The sequence below is a fragment of the Pavona decussata genome, unplaced genomic scaffold (genome assembly GCF_977016875.1).
Source record: "Pavona decussata unplaced genomic scaffold, jaPavDecu1.1 SCAFFOLD_44, whole genome shotgun sequence".
NCBI classification, from domain to species: domain Eukaryota; kingdom Metazoa; phylum Cnidaria; class Anthozoa; order Scleractinia; family Agariciidae; genus Pavona; species Pavona decussata.
Genome location: NW_028145466.1, coordinates 824,767 through 846,748, shown reverse-complemented (window position 1 = coordinate 846,748; position 21,982 = coordinate 824,767). Strand labels below are relative to the sequence as shown.

The 21,982-nt window shown below is 38.5% G+C and overlaps 4 protein-coding genes across 4 annotated transcripts; 2 read left to right on the top strand and 2 right to left on the bottom strand.

Annotated features, from left to right (window-relative positions):
* Positions 1-216: 216 nt before the first annotated feature.
* On the bottom strand, positions 217-4,796 carry LOC146482734 (structure-specific endonuclease subunit SLX1 homolog). Its single transcript, XM_085106836.1, has 4 exons — positions 4,588-4,796; positions 3,790-3,841; positions 1,974-2,303; positions 217-736 (listed from the first exon to the last, which is right to left on the bottom strand). Exons 1-4 carry the CDS (start codon positions 4,776-4,778, stop codon positions 491-493), a joined length of 819 nt encoding a protein of 272 aa, XP_084962962.1. The 5' UTR covers positions 4,779-4,796; the 3' UTR covers positions 217-490.
* Positions 4,797-6,795: 1,999 nt separating this feature from the next.
* LOC146482733 (cytochrome b-c1 complex subunit 9-like) lies at positions 6,796-8,408 on the bottom strand. Its single transcript, XM_085106802.1, has 2 exons — positions 8,179-8,408; positions 6,796-7,118 (listed from the first exon to the last, which is right to left on the bottom strand). Exons 1-2 carry the CDS (start codon positions 8,317-8,319, stop codon positions 7,059-7,061), a joined length of 201 nt encoding a protein of 66 aa, XP_084962928.1. The 5' UTR covers positions 8,320-8,408; the 3' UTR covers positions 6,796-7,058.
* Positions 8,409-8,501: 93 nt separating this feature from the next.
* Positions 8,502-13,332, top strand: LOC146482732 (dCTP pyrophosphatase 1-like). The gene is made up of 5 exons (XM_085106801.1): positions 8,502-8,636; positions 8,783-8,861; positions 9,911-9,942; positions 10,505-10,539; positions 12,000-13,332. Exons 1-5 carry the CDS (start codon positions 8,530-8,532, stop codon positions 12,209-12,211), a joined length of 465 nt encoding a protein of 154 aa, XP_084962927.1. The 5' UTR covers positions 8,502-8,529; the 3' UTR covers positions 12,212-13,332.
* Positions 13,333-14,576: 1,244 nt separating this feature from the next.
* LOC146482731 (SRR1-like protein) lies at positions 14,577-21,164 on the top strand. Its single transcript, XM_085106800.1, has 8 exons — positions 14,577-14,885; positions 15,072-15,598; positions 15,704-15,744; positions 17,094-17,281; positions 17,668-17,763; positions 18,463-18,611; positions 19,595-19,640; positions 20,693-21,164. Exons 2-8 carry the CDS (start codon positions 15,432-15,434, stop codon positions 20,873-20,875), a joined length of 870 nt encoding a protein of 289 aa, XP_084962926.1. The 5' UTR covers positions 14,577-14,885; positions 15,072-15,431; the 3' UTR covers positions 20,876-21,164.
* Positions 21,165-21,982: the final 818 nt, after the last annotated feature.

Genomic DNA, 21,982 nt, shown 5'->3' with positions numbered 1-21,982 from the left:
CTTTTTTCATGGATCTTTGACAATATTTCTGTTTAAATGGCCTAAATCATTTGCAGCAGTTTTTTCCATTCATGTGATATATTTAAAATATTTCACTAAAACACTTGTGACATTAATAAAAACCTTTTTCAATTGACTTTTTTAAATAAATATGTGCAACAGTGTAACCACACTCCCTCACTCAGTACATAAACAAATAATTATTATAAACCCACTTTTCAATAACAATTTAATTAAAATATTTACAAATTCCAGTAAAATGCATAAAACATAAATAAAAACATTTAATGTTTTGATATAATAAATATTAATTTTGTGACAATGTAATGAGCTTAAAAAACTGTATAACATTTTTTCCCAGCATTTTATGTACATGCATTCCATAAGAGGATGACCATCTGCATAAATTTCAATACAGAGCAAAAGCTATCTACAGACTTGATTCACGTTATTCCAAATTGTAGCAGACTGTGGTCGCTTGATTGTAACCTTACTGATGAAGCTCCTCTGCCCAGTGGGGACTGTCTGAATTTGGGTCAGAGGACTGTTCTGTCCGATTACCATGTTTCAAAAAGTCTCGCCATAAGAAGCTGTGATAACACACAGGACAATCTCCCTCTACTGGGATCAGGAATGAGGCATCGTCGCTCTCCATAAGGAATCTCTTAGCCAGACAGATCAAATGAGCCTTCATTGAACAGGTCGCTGAAGGACAAGAAAGGCAGTCATCTGCATCCTGTTAAGATAGATAAACTGCTTCATTTAGTTTCCAATAGTGATTTATGTATTGTTTCTTTCATTAAGTCATTAACTTTCCATCCCATTGATTTTGCATGACTTCCTTTGTGCTTCTAACAGCTAAATTTCACGAACTAAGAGAACCAGTTTGGGCAAATTTTGAGATAATGTCTTTCTTATTTTACATAACAAACAACTGAAGGGACTTCCATTATCAACTTTTATTAAATTTTTATGAAAATAAGTTTGAGCTTGTCTCGACTTGCTATAACCATGCTTACTAAATACACCATAGGTTACTACTGACTGTTAACATTAAAGAGAACAGATTGACATTATTAAACTCTTTCTTTCATGCTGTGAGAAAAAGAGATAAGTTTTCTTTGTGGGGGTGGGGGTGAGGGTGTCTGAACTTCCTGCTTCTGATTACAGTCAACTCTCACCTTGCGGACACCTCACTATAACGAACACTCCGATAATACGGACAGCAGCTAAATCCCCGGCAAATATAAATTACAGACGTTTGACTGAAATAAATTCCCGCTATTACGCACACTCAATATCAAGGACACTAACTTGCGGTCCCGAGGGTGTCCGCAATAAAGGGAGTTGACTGTACTCACAGGTCCCACCCCTTCCCTGGTCGCTTCCATGTCTTTTTGCTTCTGCCATTTCAAAACAATGTAATTTTCCCAATCTTATTTTTCCCACTCCCCACTGTCTTCCTGTTCCTTTCTCCATTCTCTCTGATCCTACACCCTGGGAAGCTTAGGGCCGCTGTAGTTCATTTATCCTTAGGATAAGGAAAAAAAAGAAACTGCAGGGTTGAGTTGGTGGGGAGTAAAAACAAACGTTTGGTTTTATCAACAAAGTTGATAACTTAAGGTAAATTGGTCATTGTAAAGAGATTTGAGTGCTGACGTTTCGAGCATTAGCCTTTCGTCAGCCCTTCACTCTGACTAAGGGCTAACACTTGAAACATCAGCACTCGAATCTCTTTACCGTGACCAATTTACCTTTAGTTAAGTTATCAACTCTGTCGATAAACCAAACATTCATTTTATCCTTAGACTGAAACAGCCTTATGTACCCAGGTATTCCCTTCCAGCCGTAAACTCAATTTTTGCTGCAAACTCATGATGTTAACTGAAGAGCAAACTATCCGTTGCTTTGTTCTTACCCATGCCTAGGGACTCGGTTGATGCTGGAACAGACCTTTATCATAAAATACACACCTTTATCCTTTTAGAACATTCCACACATTTGTAGTTATTAACATCTTTTGCCTCCTCACATTCTCCTTTGTTTCCTTTTTTAGGTTTTCTTTTTTTCAGTAATCCATAAGCTATCGGCATGTGAGTAGGCGGCTGCTGATCAACGTCAAACTCCATTTTGTATTCTTGTTTCAGCCATCTTATCGTGAGAGGAAGCCTGTTCCATGGCCCCACGTTAAGCATTGCCGAGAGGACTCTGAAGCAAAATTTAACACCAGTTTCTTTGGATTTTTTGTTGACAACATGCCGCAGACGTCTGGATTTTCCTGGGTTTTGCCATGCCCACTCAAACTAAATCACACACACACAAAAAAAAATTATCATTCATTTTGTTATTACAGTGGAACTTCGATTTTACAAATATGGCAAGGGGACCGAAAAATCATATTGTTTAATCAGGATATCGTTGTAAACAAACTCCCGATTTATCAATAACTTTTGCCGGGACACAGAATGTTGATCGTTAAATCGGGAATATCGTTTGATTGACAATCATAAAATCTGGGTTCCACTGTATATCACTAGAGATTTTCTGTGTGAAGGAATTTAAGGCCGCATGCAAAAACTCTGGTGAAACTGAGCTAAAATAACAAAACGCAATATTGGGTTATTCCAGAAAAAATCCACATCCCCCTGACGGATGGGGTCGTTTTTTAACCCCCCCTCTCACCTGGATTTCCTGAAGCACAAGACCCCCCCTCCTGTCTGGATTTCCAAAACAAAAGACCCCCCCTCCCGCCTGGATTTCCGGAAAAAAAAATATTAGGCTTAAATTTAATTCATTTTTAATATAAAATACGCACAATCACGTCTAGAAGATGTTCTTTTTTAATTTCTAAAGCTTCTCCTAATATTAAAAACTCTATCGCGTGGAACTAAAAAAAGAAAGGAGCAACAATGCGAAAAAGCGAACAAGTTCATCCTTTGTGCCCAGTGGACAACACCCATGGAATCTTAAAACAGCACGCAGAAAACGCACTGGCTGCTCGTTCAACTGTGCTACAGACGATGGGACTTCAGAGAGGTTACAACTGTATATGTTGCAGGAACCCGTCCAACAACTTTCTCCTTGCTTTCGCGATAACGTACGTTTCCAAAAGTTTTTTCGAGGTACAGATGACTACAAGTTCCTCTTGAGTATTTTCGACGAAGAGGGAATGTCTGGACCAAAATTCTTTGGAATTATCTTCTTCAGCTAATAGCTCTGCATCCTTGCTTGCACAAGTAAAAAATTCTTCCTCCTGACGCAGTGGAATCCACGCTAAGAATGCAATGGCGGACGTGAAATTACACAACGGTGGCGCGCTGGGTCTGGTACGAGTAGAAATGTGTCAAGCGTTTCAAACTCTTCGTTGCAACAATGTTGCGATGACTCGTTCTTTACTATCTTGTTGTTCGCGTTTTCTGCTATAAAAGGACCTGCGAAGGAACTTAGATTATCATTTATTTTGGGTGAGAAATATGTGAACAAAATATTTCTATTATTTTCAGGGTCTGAGAGCGTTGAAGTTTCACTGAACTAAACGTTCGAATCGCGTGAACAATCGGTCGAAATGACTCCTGCAGAAGACTTTCTTAAGTTCAACCCCCCCCCCTCCCGCCTGGATTTCCAGAGTCTTTGACCCCCCCTCCGGTGAGAATTTCCAGAATCCCATCCGTCGGGGAGGTGTGGATTTTTTCTGGAATAACCCATTACTGTTAAATATACAACATAGATCGGTTATGCTCTGACCCTTCAGAGATGTAAGGTTAATTTCTTAAACATTTTAATACTTACCTGTAAGGCAATTATATCACTTGGAAAGCCATGCACGATAAGTATCATCTCCCTGCAAAACATTGTGCATCTTATTTACCTATTCCTGACTAATGATTAACTGCATGAGTGTGCTATTGCAACTGTCAATAATAGATTAGATTAAAGTGCATATTTCAATAACTTCTGTGTTTGTGCCTTCCTGTGTGCCAGTTTTGTCACCTTTTCCCTTTTTTTTTTGTTGTATGCTATGTAGATTGTATTAGTGTTTTATTTTTCTGCATTTTTAGTATTCGCAACATTGAAATACCCCACAATATGTCTCCAGTAGAGTCCACCAGTGAGCCACCTGTTTCAAAAGGCCTATGGCAAGAAGATTAAGCATCCAGTGGAATTTGCCTAACAAATCCCACTTTCCAGCCCAAAATTTTGCTCAAATCCCAGCTTCCAGCCAAAATTTTGTCCCAGATCCCATTCTCATTGCCCAAATACGTCTTTTCTGAACAGATCTCATTCCCAGTACATCAAATCGTATTTTACCAGTGAAAAAAAGGCAAATCCCAGTTCTTGTTTTACCCCTAGCCTTCAGGATCTTGTAACGGTTGAGTTTGTGTGATCATTCATAATTTTATTGAAAGCTACTGAGTGGTACTTTCTTTCGGTGATGTTTATTATGCTGTACAATATGGTTCTAATTTCTGGCAATCGTAAAATGTGACCATTCAAGCTACAAGCTAACTCCATGTGGTGCAATGCTGTTTGGTTTTCAGTAAGCTTAGCTTAAATGATATTTGAAAAACCTCGACTGTTTTATCTTACCATGGCCCTCTTCCACTTGTTCTAAAAGCACCACCTTTCTGCACTCCTCCATTGTGCTGTTTAATGCGGCGATTAGGATCTACGGTAAATCCAATATAAGTGCGTCCCTTGTATCGAGGATTTAAGCAGTACAGAAGGTAAACTCCGTAGAAATCATCCCCTGTGTTGTTGACACAGTCGAAGTCGTCCATTTATTTCCTCCGCAAATTTTTCGAATTTGTTGTCCGCGTGAAACTGGGGAAGAATTTGGTCCCAGTCTCTGTCACTTTTTGAGGCCTTTGGGCCGGGGTTGGGGGGAGGGGGGGGGGGGATAAAAACTGCTAAAAAATTTTGTAGAAGGAAAAGATTGTACCCAGCGAAGCGAAAGGAAGAAATATTTGGAAACTAGCGAAAGAAAAGAATTGCTCATGGCATTCGGTGTAAACGTTAGTTGGGAAAGTAAAAATGAAGAAAATCCCCCCAGCACATGCTTTCCAATGACAGCTAAAAAACCTGGGGTGGAAGGCGTGGGGGGGGGGGGGGGGGGTACTTGGGGTCAGTTTTGCTGGGTATTTGCCGCTAGCCTCTCAGAGCCCCTGCAACATTATAGTCTATGTTGTGGCCACTTATAGACCCCATGTTAGTCACTTTTGGGAAAATGTAATTTTTGCGATCCCAACTAAGGCACTTTCTATTTATGCATCTACTTTGTTCTGGACCGTTGGTTTTGTGCTATTGTGTAACTGGTTGATATTGAAGTTGTGGTTTCAAGAACGGAATGTAATGCAAGGTGATTGTTATTTTAATAAACGACAACTTTCTGAACTTTTTAACCGAGACTATTTTGAATCCCTACTTAATAGAATTGTCTTACCCCAAAAATCCGAAAATGCGCGACCCCATTCTAGTAATTCTATTGAAATTGCAACTCCACTCTAGTCAATCCAGTCGTGAAAATGCAACCCCACCTAGCAGCACATCACCATCAGCATCTTATAAGGAAGTACTCCCCACCCCCCCCCCCCCCCCCGCCCCCGGGCTAAAAAACAAGAACCTCAGCCCAAAACGCGGGTGTCCCTGTCTTTTAAATTAACCGCATCAGGAGCTCCTGACGCCAATGTTTTATATCTTTACTTTGATTCAAACTCTTCATAAGTACCATGTTGTTTTAGAGGGGTTCAGGGCTTATTAGTCACTACAGTCCTGTAACAAAATACAATTTTACAGTTAATTTAGTGAAAAACTATAAAACTATAAAACCTCAGGGCTGTGAAGAATGCTTTATTCAAAGCTCAACTGCCAACAAACGGGTGGATGAAAAGCAATCAACACTACATCAAAGCAGCTTCCCTTCAATGCCTTCTCCAACCCTTTGACAGCCAAGGACAACAGATTGGCTGAGATTGCATTACCAACACCAATGGTCCTTTCCCCCTTTCTGGGCTTTTTCACAATGTATTAAATCATTCGAAGTAGCTTTCATTAATTTTTGGTTTCATAACAAGCGCCAGAACAATGCTCTAAAGCCTGGACCAAACAAGAAAGAAAGCCCATTCAACAATTAAAGGGGTGCCTGGAAAAAAGCCCCAAGTGACTTCTGATCAGTTGCTAGATTCTCCTTCCAAATTACCTTGTATTAACTTGTGGAACAAAACGAGAATTTTCATCTTACATCACAAGTCACTTGGGGTCTTATTCCAAACACCCCTTCAATTAACTCTTTGAGCTGGTAAATTCATGACAGTCCATGAAAGTGACCGTCACCCATCCAGCCTTAACGAAGGTGCCGCTTTTTGCTACTGTTTATATGTTCTGTGCATCTCAGGATGGTCCAAGAAGTTGTGCCTCATAATTCAAGCTATTTTTGGGTGGTTTATGACTATGCGGGAATAGCAGATCTAAGCAAGGGCTATTGAAATCCAAAGAGAAAGTTGGGGGTAACCAAGCATTTTTCAGAGATAATTAAGCTTTGATTTGGGAAAAAATTCCATATGCTGTTATGTTTTAAAGCTTTTTAGAATAATTATTGTTGCTTAATAATATATTATCTCTGAAAAATGCCTGGTTACCCCCTAATTTATGGATTTCAAAAGCCCTTCTTTTCCCATGTAGTCATAAACCTTGCAAAAAATACCTCTGTATGAGAAGGCACCATCCTTTTAAAATGTCTTTGGTGGGGAAACGACTGCACTGAAGGGACACAAAACCAATAATTTAAAATACTACAAATAAAAATATTAGTCTTTTATTACAATGTGTTCTTTCAAAGACAGCAACTATCCTGGGAACAGAGCACCAACATTTAATCATTTTTACAGCTCCAATATTGTCCACAGTTCAGCGCAACCATCACAAGAGAGAACTCAAAGTATCCAGACTGCTGAAGTTTACGAGAAAAAAGCCAAAGGTCCCCAAGCATTCAAACGCTTAGATATCATTCTTCAAAAGTTTACAAGACAAAACATTGTTCATATAAGATGTAATATTTCCTGTTATTCATCATCATCTTCTCCATCTTTTACATAACGGTGCTTGACATGGTTCCACAATTTCTAATGAAAGAAGAAAGTATACGGGTCTAAATTCAAGAAAAACAGAAAAGGAAATAATTTTTCGACATTATGGACCATGTTTGGACTTTGACTTGGAGACTTCTAAGCAAATAATAATATTTAGCAACAATAACAATATTCTGAGTAACCACTTTAACTACCATGATAAACTAGAAATGTTATTTTAATCTGCTTGCTTGAAGTTATGAGGGGGTATAATTTTTAACATCATTTGAAAGAGAGAATGTTTCTTATATAAACAATAAAACAAAGGGAGGAAGGTACACTCCCTTGAGATTCCAAAAGTTGACTGACAAAAGTTTCCTTTTTTGACACCTATATCACAAAGAATTGCCCAAGTGTCTGAAGGCCTGCAACATGCTGTCTCCCGAACACCTTGGTGTGAGGTTCGACAGGCACTCAGATGATCTGTATAACATGTCACCTGAGCTTGCATACACAGTTGTCAGTTTCAGAGGTGGTGTATGCCGTGAATATGCATCTTTTATATATCCTGGGTCGTAGCTACTTTGATGTACCTGCATCAATTTTGCCTCCGTTTGATTCATCTCTACCCCATAAAGTTACCATAATGGTTCTTTATACTGCCGTCCTTCCAACAAGCACCTCTTTTCTCCCTTTTATGTGTCCTTCTGTTGACAAGTGCACTGATTCCAATACGCGCCCCTCTTTAATAAACCTTCCTATTGCAATAAGAATTCCAATTTGCGATACCCCTAGCAACCCCTAATTCCAATAACAATCATTCCCTATATGGCATGGAATTACACCTGACAGTGTCATAAGATAAACTTCCTTCATTGAAGTGAATAATAAATTTCCATATTATTAAAACTCGTCGGAACTGTCCCAGTACGCAATATTGTTGCTTCTTTTTATTTTACTTTTGTCATTATAAACTGAATTGTACTTATTTCTAAAATTTAAACTTGAAAAATACACAATGTTAATACATCATTAACTAACTTAAGCTTATCTACATAAGTTTAGTTAAAATAAACATAAAACTAAAACTCCAACGTGTATTTCAAATACTCACTCCTCGGTTCATGTTTTCCCACAGGTTATCCATTCCCTCATCAAACACTCTCTCGAACAGAAATCCTCCAACGACTATGGTCACAACAAATGTTGAGGTTCGGCGGAATAACGCGTTGTAAATTGTTCTTCCAAGACTCATCCTGATTCCTGAATCTTTCAGCAAAGAAACTTCTAGCTTCTCAAGACCAAAGATGGCGACTGCGAGTTTTGCTTGCAATGGACGACGGTATCGCATGCCGCTTGCAAAGACTGATGGGATTTTGACGTCATCTTGGCGCCATTTTACCAAATCAACCAGAAGGAACGCTTCGGCTTCTATAAACTCCTTTTCGGCCTTTTGAACGATCATATGTCGAATATGTTGACGAATGCTTCATCAATTCACGAAGAAAGTGCCATGGATGTACAGGAAACGAACAACTTTCAGTTCAGCGAAGAGCCCTCCTTGGAGAAAATGTAAGCTTAAGCCCAACTCAGCTACAAACACATGCACGCTATAGAGAACACACTGCAGCGTTGCAACAATCTTGAACTTATAAAGATTTTGTGTCAAAGCGCGTGATTTTTTGGTTTGACTGACTGGTTTCTGAATTCTTTTTCAGTCGACAGATGCAGTCTGAATTTGCAAAGGAAAGAGATTGGGATCAATTTCACCAGCCCAGGAATCTTGTGCTTGCAATGGTACTCCAACAGTTAGCAACTACACTGTGCAATTATTTGTGAAAATAGTTTTGCATTGCCTTTGAGCCTGGTCAAACAGTCTGGTTTGGTTTGCAAGATCTCACCTGACCACTGTTTCGTTATAGGTTGATTGCATTGCCACCATGTTGGTGCCAAAACAAAAGAAAATTTGCTCACATAGTTTGCATAAAAATGGAAGTTAACCCCCAGAGGAGAAAAATCTTATTGTTCGTAAGCACCAACATGGCCACCATGATGTAACGTGCAATCAACCTATAACCAGGCTGAAAGTTTTTGCATATGAATATAATTATTTGAATGCTACTCCAGCCCGGGTACCGGGAGGAATCAAAAAAGAAAAGACCTTGCTTTTGTGCTGATAAACAATAATTATTATTCAGTAACAAGAACTACAAATGGAGATGGCAAAACTTTATATGGATGATGTTTGCATGTTCGGTCCTGCAGTTGCTTCACAGCTGGTGGATGATTTTGATAAAACATTCAAAGGAAGAGAAGGCCAAAGCAAAGAGTTGTGCCTTTCACATCAGTAACTGAGCTGAAATTTTCCGTATAAAAAAATAGTAATGACAAAAAACCCAAAATGGTTCAAAAATCATGCACACGGTAGGGCTGTACGTACTTACATTGCTTCTATAGGAGAGTACCTTCACCCCCTCCCCCAGAGGATACCTTGCAACAGATGAAGCTGCTACAAGATAAATTGCTGCAATGGTTGCAGAAAGTCCAACTTTGAAACACTGCAACAGTTTTGACCATTGTTAATAATTAATAATTAATAATTATTATTGCTGATACGATACAATTATTTATGAAGAAAAAAAGTTATGAGTATGATCCGTAGCAAGTTCTGATAGAAATCATGATGTATGATGGATTTGCAATAATATATTGTGATGAATAATTCATACCATTAAGAGGGAGTGGCCAATATTGCTTCAAGTTTCTAACTGTCACAGAAACAAGAACTAAAAGTTTAAATTGTTGCATCTGCTGAGCTTGTGAGCTTACCCACATTTATTTTGTAGGTTGGGGAAGTTGGAGAAGTAGCAGAGTTGTTGTAAGTACTGTTAACTTATGCAGTAAAATCTTTATGGCATTATAGTCTTTGTTTCTTCATCACCACAAAGGCTCTTTTCAACATAATTTTGCTGTTCCTTTCAGTGCATAGGATGTGTGTCATATATAAACCTAGTAAAATTAATGACCTGGCAGTCTCACTGGTTAGAAGGTCTGATCGATGTGCAGAAGTTCTGGTTTAAATCCCACTGGGACTCAAGAGTTTTACTTTGTCCCTTGCTTGCGACACTGAGTACTGAATGTTTCAAATATCATGACCAAGTTTAAAATTTACCATCTGCCTTTCATTAGTACTGGTTACCACAAATGGTGCTTTTCACATTGCTTATCCTAGCAGCACACAGGATGTGTGTAATGTATGAACCTTGTAAATGACCAAGTTTGTCTGAGGTCTCCCTGTAGCTCTTTGGTTACAGAATCTAATTGTGTGGCTCCAGCTAATATCCATACTTACCCCATGTAAGGTATTTAAGTATTTATCCTGTTCTTTTGATGTGCTGAATACTACTTCTCATTATTTTTCTTACCATTGAATTTTGCAGTCAATGGAAAGGTGAAGTAAAAGAGGGATTACCAGGTGAGATTTAAGGAGTGAGAAAAAATTGTCTTATTTTTTTCAAGTGCAAAGTTCTTACATGGGCGCCCAGCCAAATTTAAGCCAGCTAGCAGCGAGCACCGAAGATGCAAGCTTCTAGGGGGGTCTGGCATGCCCCCCCCAAAATTTTTTAAAATTAGGGTCTCTAAACAAGCCATTTCGTGCAATTCGTGTAGTTTTTCAACATGTTTTATGAGCCATTTATTTGTTATTTGTAGGAATCACGGCATGAAAATTAAGATTCTTTTAGGAATTGGCTGATTTTATCAAAAATTCAGAGCTTGAACACAAATGCGGGTTTTTACTCAGTCGCGGCGGGTCAGCGGGTTTAAATGTTCAAATGCGGGCCAGACCCGCCTGGCGCGGGTCACTTGGGGTCTATGAGTTCATGGGCTTGTATGTTGCAGTACGGTGCACTGCACCATTGCCACTGAAAAAGGCTTTTTGTTATTATTCTTTTTGTCAACGTTTTGACATCTTTTTGACAATGTTGTGATAGTTTTCCTGTCAAAGGCTATTCAAAATACAAGAACTGTGTTAGTCAGAGTGGTCAAGCTCCACCTTCACACTCATGTCAGGTTTATTCTAGAATGCAACATTGTAGCATTACAGTATACAGTGCAACTATATTGACATATAACATTTGTGGGGTGCTTCGCACTTGTTATGTTGCCTTCTACTACAAAATATTTTGAAAATGCTGAATGCAATGAACAGTACTGTAATTGAAGTGGTGCATCCAAAAAGGCGCTAAGTGACTCTTGATCTCGCATTAAACTCTCCCCCTTTTTACGATTTCAAGAGTCAAGGGAATTTGGAAGGAGAATATAGCAGTTTATCAGAACTTACTTTGGCTTATTTTCCAGAAACCCCTTTAATTGTCTTATTAATTATTATCATTTTTATTTATTTATTTATTTATTTATTTATTATTCATTTACTTATTACAATTTAATGGCACAGATCGGTAGATAGAAGGAAACAAATATCTAAAATAAATATAATGATGATCTGTAAAAGGGTAGAAAACACCCCCATATTGAGACATCATCTGTTAGGTAACCTATAAATGTAAGGACAATAAATGATAATAAAACTAGCCAGAAAGCTTTGTTACTGACGTTTTGTTTTTTGGAAGGGGATTTCCCTCAGGGACCAGTTGTTCAAAGTCCGATTAAGCTAATCCTGGGTTAACATGAACTTTGATTCAAGTATATTTACTCATCCATAAGGATTCGTCCAAAAGATTTTTGTCCCTAAGTTTTACCTTAGACTTTTCTTTACCATTAGCTTAAAAGCTTAAAATGAGCCTTTAAAATCATTTTTGATGAGCGAGATGAAAACCTCGGTTAACTTTTATCCGTGGATTGGTGTTAATCGGCTTTCAAACAACGCGGCCCAGATGTTTACAGTTAGAACATAACCATTCTTTTTTGTTGTAGATTGGTCACCTAAGGAGAAGCATCATCTTGCACAAGAACTCAGTGATGTGCTTGTGTACTTGGTCAGACTGGCAGAGAAGTGTCATGTTGATCTACCAAAGGAAGTAGTCGCAAAGATAGCATTAAATAACAAGAAATACCCTGCACACATAGTCAAGGGATCAAGCAAAAAATATACAGAGTACAAAGAAATGAATTCTTTAGATCAGTGACTAATTTATAGCTCCTGAAAAGTTTGTAAATATTATGCCAGTTTTTAATTTTTAGGGTTTATTAATTTTATGAGTGGAGTTATGAGTTTGAGTGTGAGTTCCAATAATATTTCAAATCAAATTAAAACTGTAAGTTGGGAAATTTTGATTCAATTTCCAAAAAAATTTGTAAAGAGTGGGATTTTGTGTGTTGGTAAGCAGTGTCCCTAAACATGTGAAAAATAACCATTAATTTTGAAATCATACTGTACACTAAATACCCTAATGTCCAAGGTTAGGCTTCAATACAAAAATCAGTGCATAAGGTACACAGGTACAATCAATACCTCAACTCAACTTTACTTGAACTTTACTCAAACTCGAAACTTAAACTCCATTGAATTAAATGGGCAATTTCCACTTTTTATTAACTTGAGGTTGTACATGTTAATAGAGAACTTACATTCCTCAGTCTTAGTAAGGAGTTATAACTTAAAATATTAAATTTTGTATTAATATATTTTAGGTTTTTGGGGGATAGATTAATGACAGACTGATACTAAATGAGGAATTTTGCAAGGAATGTCAACAAAGAATCTTGCATCCCAAAAATTAGTGCATTTTCAGCTTCAAGATTTCTCTCTCAATTCTTTTAGCACTCCAAGATTTGTAAATACAGTATGCAATTTGTGCTTTCTTACTTGTTCCCTTGTTCGACAATTATATTTAATGTAACTTTATATTGATTTTATGGAAGCCTGTCAGAAACTGGTTTGGTATCATGAGCCATGTTGTGTTTTAGTTACTCAGTAGTTCACCAAATGGTCATTTCATACATGAACCATTTATATTTATTTAAAAATGAATGAAAGATTATTTGGTAGACATAATTCTTTATTATTGTAAATAACGAGATAATTTTGTATGGGAGTTTTATTGACATTTTAATCAGGCAATCCCTAAAGATTTGTTAAAACACTTCTGTAATTTTTTTCAATAATTTCAAATTCGCTTTTCACTATTGGACTGTCACTCTACTCAATAATAACATTAGCGACATCAAAATGTAACATATCTCAATGATATTTGTATTTTTTAATCCCCTCATTTTTCTTTCCTCTTATTAATAAATCCAAATGTGAAAGTGACTTGATGTTTGTTTTTCCCCTCATTCCCCACCCCACTCCCTGTGTCCCCCCCCCCCCCTTGTTCCCTGCCCCCTCTCTGTGGTTCCCCATAACGTTGTAATGGCACAAGGCTCCTTTGTCAAGTATGGTCCACATGAATGGTACACTTACAGGATGGTGCTAAACTGCTAATATCACAAACTCATGAGTGAATAAGCAGGTTGAAAGCCCAGGGAGGTGTAGTCGGGTTTATCAGTGACGGGGTTATGCAAAGGATGCCAAATTTTTCAACCACCCAAAAGTCCCATACTCTAAAAAAAGCCCCCCCCCCCCCCCCCAAAAAAAAAAAAAAAAAGTTCAACGGCCCAAAATGTAACCTAAAAAAGTCCAATAAATATAATGTTTTTATAAACTCGTTATTAATGAAATCGTTTTAAATATAAGCAAAAATGGTAGGGTATGATTTTTATCAACCCCCAAAAAAGTCCACCAGAAAATTTCTAACCCCCCAAAAAGTTCCAAGCCATGAATTTCAAACCCAGAAAAGGTCTTGGCACCTCCCTGTCACTGATATACCTGAGCACCCCACATCCCCCTGGGTTGAAAGCCACAACTCACAAGTGCACCATTCATGTATCACTTGATATGTCTTGTGTGGGCATCTTGACCCCATATGTAACCTATACCATGCTGACCAGGCCCAATATAAAGGCCATATCAGCTGTCTATGACTGCAAACTCAGAGGCTCACTTCTTTTTGTTTTATTAGTTACAGGGCTTTAATGCCCCTAGGCCTTAATACCATGGTTACCTTGGTGTGTATGTCTTGTCTGTTGGCTAGACTTTTTCAAAGTCCGTTTTTGTGGGAGTCCAGTCCAACTTTGTCGCTTCTTGGTCACTCTTTCGGCGCATAAGAATAAGATGACTTGCGGCAAGTCTATCTGTTGGCTTACCCTTTCAGTCCTGACTTTGTGGTGCATATACACCTAGTTTTTTTGTACTTAACTTACTTTTGAACTACAAAGCACCAGGATTGAGGCAACCCTTTACAATTTAAGTTGGCTCCACAAGGAAAGTAGCTGGTCATGCTGCTAAGAAAGGTCTTCCATGTATGCAGTTTACATGATAATGGTTGACTTTCAAACAAGCACAAGTTCATTCCAGTTCTCCCTAACATCTCTGTATTGTATTGGCAGGGGTGGATCCGGGTTTTCAGGTAAGTAAGGGGTCCACTCACCCCCCCCCCCCCACCCCCTCTTCCCCCACTCTAATGTGCTTCTATTTGTGAAACAAAGTATCCTTGCACCTTGGCCCTAGGGGCCCAGGTCTCGAAGTTTCATGTGCAGCAGTTTGATGACTTGATTGAGCTGCAAGATATGCAGAAAGATGGTGCAAAGAAGGTGGGATTTAGGTCACAATAAAATTGCAAACATTTGTTGTCTCAGTTCTGGTCTTAAAATAGGAGATGGTGGTGGGGAGGAGGTAGCCTCCCCAGGCCCCTTCCCTATATCTGCCACTGACTGGTTTACATGATACCAGTCCAAAATTGCACGTCAGTACCAGCAAGAGTCTAGCCTGTGAATACAGCGGCCTCTCATTCGCTCCCGCTACTACGTGCAAAACTTCGCATTTCACACGTAGTAGTGGGAGCGAATGAGAGGCGGCTGTATTCGCAGGCTAGCAAGAGTCATACTTGCGCAGCAGTACCAGAAACCAAAGTGTCAGGAGGGACATGGGCTTCTGATTCCATGAAGAACAATCTGATGGATTATCAGGACAAAAGGATACTTACCATGAGGACCTGTGGTTCATTTCTCTATTTTAAAACTGATTGGTCACCCTCTCAGATGGGTCCATTGCCTATTAAAAACTTCTTAGACCTTCTTAGACTCACACGGAATACATCATATATGTAGCACCTCTTATATAAACCAAACTTTTGTCCAATAGGCTGATTCTTTATTAAGGTTAATCAATTATTGATTGATGTAAATATATACTGGCCTTCTGAGTTATTTGAAAGACCGCCGGGTCCCGCCTCCCTCCATCGTTCCCAGGCGTTCGCGTTCGTAACTCCTTAAATCTGGGAACCAGTGATTTTCCTGGTAAACAAAATGGCGGACGAAGAAGGTTTTCAAGTTGTAAAGAAAAGGAAGGGCCGCAAGAACAGGAACTGCAAGAAAAACAAAGGATCTTCTGCAGAAATATGGAATGGGAACACGTCCTCTGAAACAGTGTTGTGCGATGTAAATGAATTAAGGACTAAAATCAATAAGTGCAGGCACGAGGCTTATTTACTTTGTTGATGAGTTGTGTATTCGAGAAAACTCAGTCCTTGATTAGGCCTTTTTGCAATGGATATGAGATAGATCATTTTTGTCAACAGGGAGGAAATTTCAACGAGTGAGTTTTACACAGGTTTCCAAGGTAAGGTCTATAAGCTGACCTAAAGTTTTTTAAACTGTTCAAAGTATGAACGTTTATATGCTGTCAGTGACTTTCAAATCTTTTGTAAGGCTAGTATGCAGGGTATTGCAGAACTCGTCGAGACCTCGCGTGCTTAGGGGAATTTTCTGAAAGAAATAATAAGAGGCTCTGGAAAGATTTCCGCACAGCTCCATACATTAAATATTAACATGTGGAAATCTAGTCGAGGCTTTTTCTGCATGCACTTGTCATGCTCTGCCGACTGGTTGTAAAGGAGCTTTCCTTTTGTCACTGGCCAGCCAGGCCCATAAAGTCACAAACAGAATGCACCATTCCGAAATAGTTATATAGCTGGCCTTCAAATTCCTTCAATTATCCAAAGAGCGCGTACCATATACAATTTGGCATAAGAAACGAAATTTCTCCAAATGTTTTACTCTAGCATAGAAACTGGTTATCACGTTAGAAGTATAGTTTTGCATTTGTGACCTTATAAGGCTTAAATTTGATGAATGAGCATACGACTATTGCTGAAACCTCATGAAACGGAAACAAAGAAGACCTGGTGAGTGGTTGATTTCTTTTGTTTGGTTTTAAACACAGAATAAAGGAAAACATTCATGGTTCAGTTTTCTGAGGCCAAAGTCACAAGCTGATTTGTTGAATTTGAGCTTTTAAATCACAAAATAGATATGGAACTACGGTTTTGACGTGACAACCAGTCTGAGTAAATGAATAAGTGAATCGACCATTGCAGTTATGTATGCAACTTATGCAGTTAGTGAATCCTGTTCAACCCAAATTTTTTTCAGGCTTTCGTTTTGCAACTGCATAAGTTGGGTACATAACTGGGATGGGCATTCAGTTATTCCTTCTTTCACTTGCAGTTCAAATGTATTTCACTTTTGTGATAACCAGTTTGTCTGCCAAATAAGAGCATATACAAAGCAATTTATATTCTAAGAATCATCACTTTCACCCTCTTTCCAGTGCGCCCTTCAGTTGTTAAGGATAAGGTCTGAACAGGGACAAGAGATATCAAATAATAGATCAAACAAACCCTTCACCCTACCTACCCTACTCAAAATTCTGGGGAGACTCCTCTTCCCAAACCCCCACCAAAGAGATTATTCAATCTGTGGTTGATGTTTGTATAAGGAATGTTATTAATAATAATAATAATAATAATAATAATAATAATAATAATAATAATAATAATAATAATAATAACAATAATATTGTTCACGGTTGTTCTTCAGGCATTGTCTTGGTTAGGGAAACATATAAACATTACAAAGCATGGCATTTTGGGCTATCAGCGTGTAACTCAATATTTTTAATTCTTTTAGAGGTTTTTCATGATGAGAGATTCACAGAGAATTCCACATGCAGAGTGGAATCTGGGCTACAGAAAACCACAGCCATCCTAACAGGACCTGTTGCTGATATTGTTTGCTATGGTATTGGAAAAATAGCTTCATGTCCTATAGCTAGATACCAGTTTGCCTTGTTGCTCTTGTTAAAAGAACTTCTTCAGGTAATTCATGTGTAAAGCATCTTGAAATAGATATGGATTGTAGTATTAAATATACCAACAAAATTGATATACCGGTAATTTAGGAGTATATGCCAGACTTAGTGGGACATCACTCTAAAATGTAGGTGAACCCTCACACAGCTTTTGATAAGCATGTGCTTTCACGAAGTCATTTTTAGGTGAGTCATATTTTGGGGTGCTGGGTGGGGAGGGTAATTCAACTCTCCTTCAGACAACTTTGTACAGATTTCGCTATGGTAATTAGCATTGATTACTCTATACCCCTCATATTATTTTCAGACATCAAATTGTCTTCACTGTGGAACCTGTGACCTCCACATGGGTTCAAGGCTAATCTAATCATGAAAACTGTGTTTCCCTTACAGATTACAGGCATGTGTTTCATCTATGAACCTCATTTTTCTCAAGATGAAGAGAAGTTGGTAGAAGAGTTTGGATGTTCTCTTATTGAACACAATGAGGTAAAATATCTTAAACTATAACAACAAACATCCCACCTAATGGAATAAAACTAATTACATTGCACAACTCTCCTGAGTGAACAACTTCTTGAACAGTTTTTCCATTTCTGTACCAAGTTAGAGGAAGAACATGGTGGTCCTGTTGTCTCAACAAAAAATTTTCAAGGTTTTCTTGCAAAAGGAGCTTATGTCACTTTTTTGGCAAATTTTTGGTTTTGCTTAAAAGTGCCCAAGTTTTTGCATATAGCTCTCAATTTAGTTAAAGAACACCCCTGGGTATGTAAGAGGAAACAATGATTTATTGTTTGTAACTGTGGCATATTTTTTCATCTAAATTATATGTGACACAACTAAATTGCATTGTGCAAGACAAGTTACACACGTGGCCCCTGTTGTTCAAAGGGCAGATAATTTTATCCACTGGATAGTTTGCTATCCGGCAGATAAAATGTGTGCAAGATTTTCTCAATAGTCCTATAATTTGTGAATAGAGTAGAAGCATATGTCAAATTTAAGAATGGCATTGTGTGGAAAACTTGCCAAAAGTATTGCTTGGAGTACATTTGCTCCGCTGGATAGCAACTTATCCAGTGGATAAAGTTATCTGCTCTTTGAACAACCGGGGCCTGATGTTCCAGTTTGCCTAGAGCAATACTACCGGTGATTACACTGATATAATTTATTTTTCATCCATTTTAGGAAGGAAAGAGAAAAGTGGAGCGTTTGACATTATTTTTCATGATTCATTGTGGTAAACCACTGTACAACAGTGTTCTGTGGGCTAACTGGGGACTTGGCTTATCCAATGTTATCATTCTTGGAAACAAGTTTTCAAGTTACCAAGAAAGGTATGATTTTCTTTCTTGTTGACATTCTTTCTTCCTTCTTTATTACTGGGTAAAGAATGGTAGGAACATGAGCGAAAATAGGGTAAGAGGATAAACTTGACAATTTTATCTGAGCCAGTTTGGTGAGACCGTTTTAAGTCCATGGTTCGGCCAGGAAGGAGTGAAATAGGTCTATTAATTGTCGGATTTCGCAAATATTTTCCCCCCGATTTCGGATTCAAAGTAAAATTTTACTGGATTTGCGGATCCTGCAGATGCAACGGATTGTGGATTTATCCATTTTTTTTAGTCCCGGATTTTGTTTTTTTGCGATTATAAAGTTCGTATGGTGGATCTCTATGTTTGGTGTTGTTTTGGCCGTGGCCTTGACGTTGTATTGGTTGTTGATTACATTCTTGTTCTTAGTCCCTGTGAAACTTTGCTAAAACAAAATCCGGTGCAAGGTAACTGTTAAATAATCTGAGGATTTGGATTTGAGCAAATTTTTTTTTGTGGATAGACAGATTCAGGTGTTAAATGATAACGGATCGGCGGATTTGCAAACCCCTATTCGCTCCCCTCGGCCAGGACCTACAAGGAGTTCAAGGCAGACTGGCCATGGATGAGTCCAGGTGATTGTCACGATGAGGCAGCCATATCTGAAGATATTTCTGTTGTATATTATTAGTGCATGATATTCGCGTTTTTGAGCCCCCAAAAAGACAACCCATCTCAAGATACTTAACTTACATTTTAGTATCTTTAATTGATTGTTTTTTACTCTTTTTGCGACTATCAATATTTTATCATCAGAGCATCAACTGTACCAGTTGTAAGAGTTTCTGATTTATTGTAAGGGACGGTAGGTGCATCGCTACTGTAAGGCATAATACTTTGGTCTGTGTATACAAGATAAAATTTTAGACCTGCGGGCATGGGAGTCAAGTATGATGCACAAGAGCAAACAGGTATAATATCAATGTTGTTCATCATTTTCGTTTCAGAATACCCTCAAGACAACTCAAACAAGAGGCGCCTTATATCTATAATGTATCCTTCAACAACAGCATGATTGCTGTCATGTCATTTTTGTTATACTGGAGCACTGTCCCGGCGACGGGGATAGAAGGTTTGGGGAATGGTGTAGAGTGGGAGTAAACCATTTCCTTGAAGACTTAATTTCATTTTATTTAGTTAGACGTCTCGCGTGATGGCACCCCCTTGAAGCACTAGAAATTTTTGAATAAAGACTCCCAGACCCGTGCTCCTACCTGGTACAGTCAACTCTCGCCTTGTGAACACCTTGCTATTACGGTCACCCCGATAATACGGACAGCAGCTTAATCCCTGGCAAAAATACATTACACTCGTTTGACTGAAATAAATTCCCGCTGTTACAGACTCTCTGCGCTCTGATTAAGGACACTAACTCGCGGTCCCGAGGGTGTCCGAAATAAAGGGAGTTGACTGTACAGTGATTGACAAGAATCGCGAAGTGTGCCTGCTGCTACCACAGCAATTTCATCAGCAATTGATTTTGTGGATATACTGGTGATTCAGTGTGCTTGCGGTTCTGTGCCACCATTTGCCTACGACTCGATACGACCAAGAACATCACCAATGATCGATGGCAATCAATTTTCGCAGGGTATAAAATCACTTAGTGTCGCTAGATCGCTGACTTTGGAGTTTCTGCAAAGCTGATTGGGTTGGATAAGTTATTGAAATACTTTGATTCTGTAGATCAAACTTAAAGTGGAGGTATCACGAGAAATATATCAAAAACTCCTAACCTTTTTTTTTTATATAAACAGAAAAAGTATTGCTCAAATTTGTTGTGAATTATCACCCCAGTGTATTAAGATCATCATAAGTGTCTCTGGCCTCAGATGGACTGGAAAAAAGTTAGGCCACTGAACTGTTTTCAAGTTCTCGCGTTTTCGTTCCCAAAATGCACTAGAGCAGGTCATGAGTTGTTCCTTTCAAGAACTGATTCAGTTGATTTGTTTTGTAACTAAGTAAAGGTGTTGTCGAATCCCTATTCATACACTCTTAAACAAAATATTATGTTATCGTTTCTTTGCCTTGACTAATGTCTTCAGATACTTCCTTACATAACGGAAACACCAGTTCAGAACACTTTTCATCACAGTGACATATTTAATGACTCTGCGATACACCGCTTCCCAAGAGAAATGCTTACAAGAGTACCTCGTCGGGTGTGGGAAGACAATGATGAACCAAAATATGATCCACATGACCCTGAAATAGTGACGCAAAGTTAATTAATTATTTAGTTGATGGCATGGATGAGAAGATACTCCTGTCACTGTATGTGTACGAAGCGTATCTCGTAGAAAGAAATTAGAGCTTGTCCAGCGGTGAATGAGGAGGTGAATTTGAGGAGTTTATAACTCGTATAAGCCCCAATGGTTTCTCTATGGGCATCCTCGCCATAAGTTTCTGTCTCTTTTGCTATTTATTTATCTTTTATACTTTAATATATTTTTATCTTCTAACGATGTGCAAGAATAATGGCAGATAAACTGAATAAAATAAATAATGGAGTCACGTGATATTTTATCAACTTGATGTGACAAAAACGTCCAACACCACTTGACAAAGATTCCGTGAGGGAATCGAAAGCTTGTGCTTGATCCTGAAAACGAAACCTTTTTCTTGAAATGATAGAGAGATTTTGCATCGCGTTTACGTGAAACGGCAAACGTCACCTTGCCGTTTCGCGTTTCACGTAAACTAGCGTGAACCTCGAGTTTCGATGACGCTCTTTTGCGACTCACTGTGGTGAGTTCATGAAGAAAAGTGCGGTAGGGAGTGAGTTATGCGGGAAGGAGTGAGTTGCCCTAGTATGGCTTGCCGGAAAATTATTGGGGTACTTGTTTTCATATGTATAAGAAAAAGGAAGAAATATCTACGTAATTGTAGTTCCACGTAGACGGCCGGCAAACGCGAAATAGCCTGCTTTCACGTAGAAACGGCAACCGGCAAACGGGAAAAATGTATTAATTAAGGTTTTTGATATTAACGCGGCTTATATAAACGCGAATTAAAGGAACACGTACTTCCCAATGAAGGAAAATTAACGCAAAAAAGGATGTAAAATTTCAAATTGAGGGAAATACACAAGGTACCAAATTTACCGAAAAGATCCCCTCTAACTCAAGGAGGTTTTGAAATCCCAATGATTCAAGAAGTCTGGAAATTTTAAAAGGGAAAACAGAGGAGATCTGGTTTTCAGTGGAGAAAGATTATGTTGAGGACTAAATTTCTATCTTGGCCGACTGAATCCAAGAGGCAGATGTTGAGATTTCCTGCTCTGAGGGCACCATGAATCATAAATAATGTAAACGAGATTCAAATGCAGTACGCGC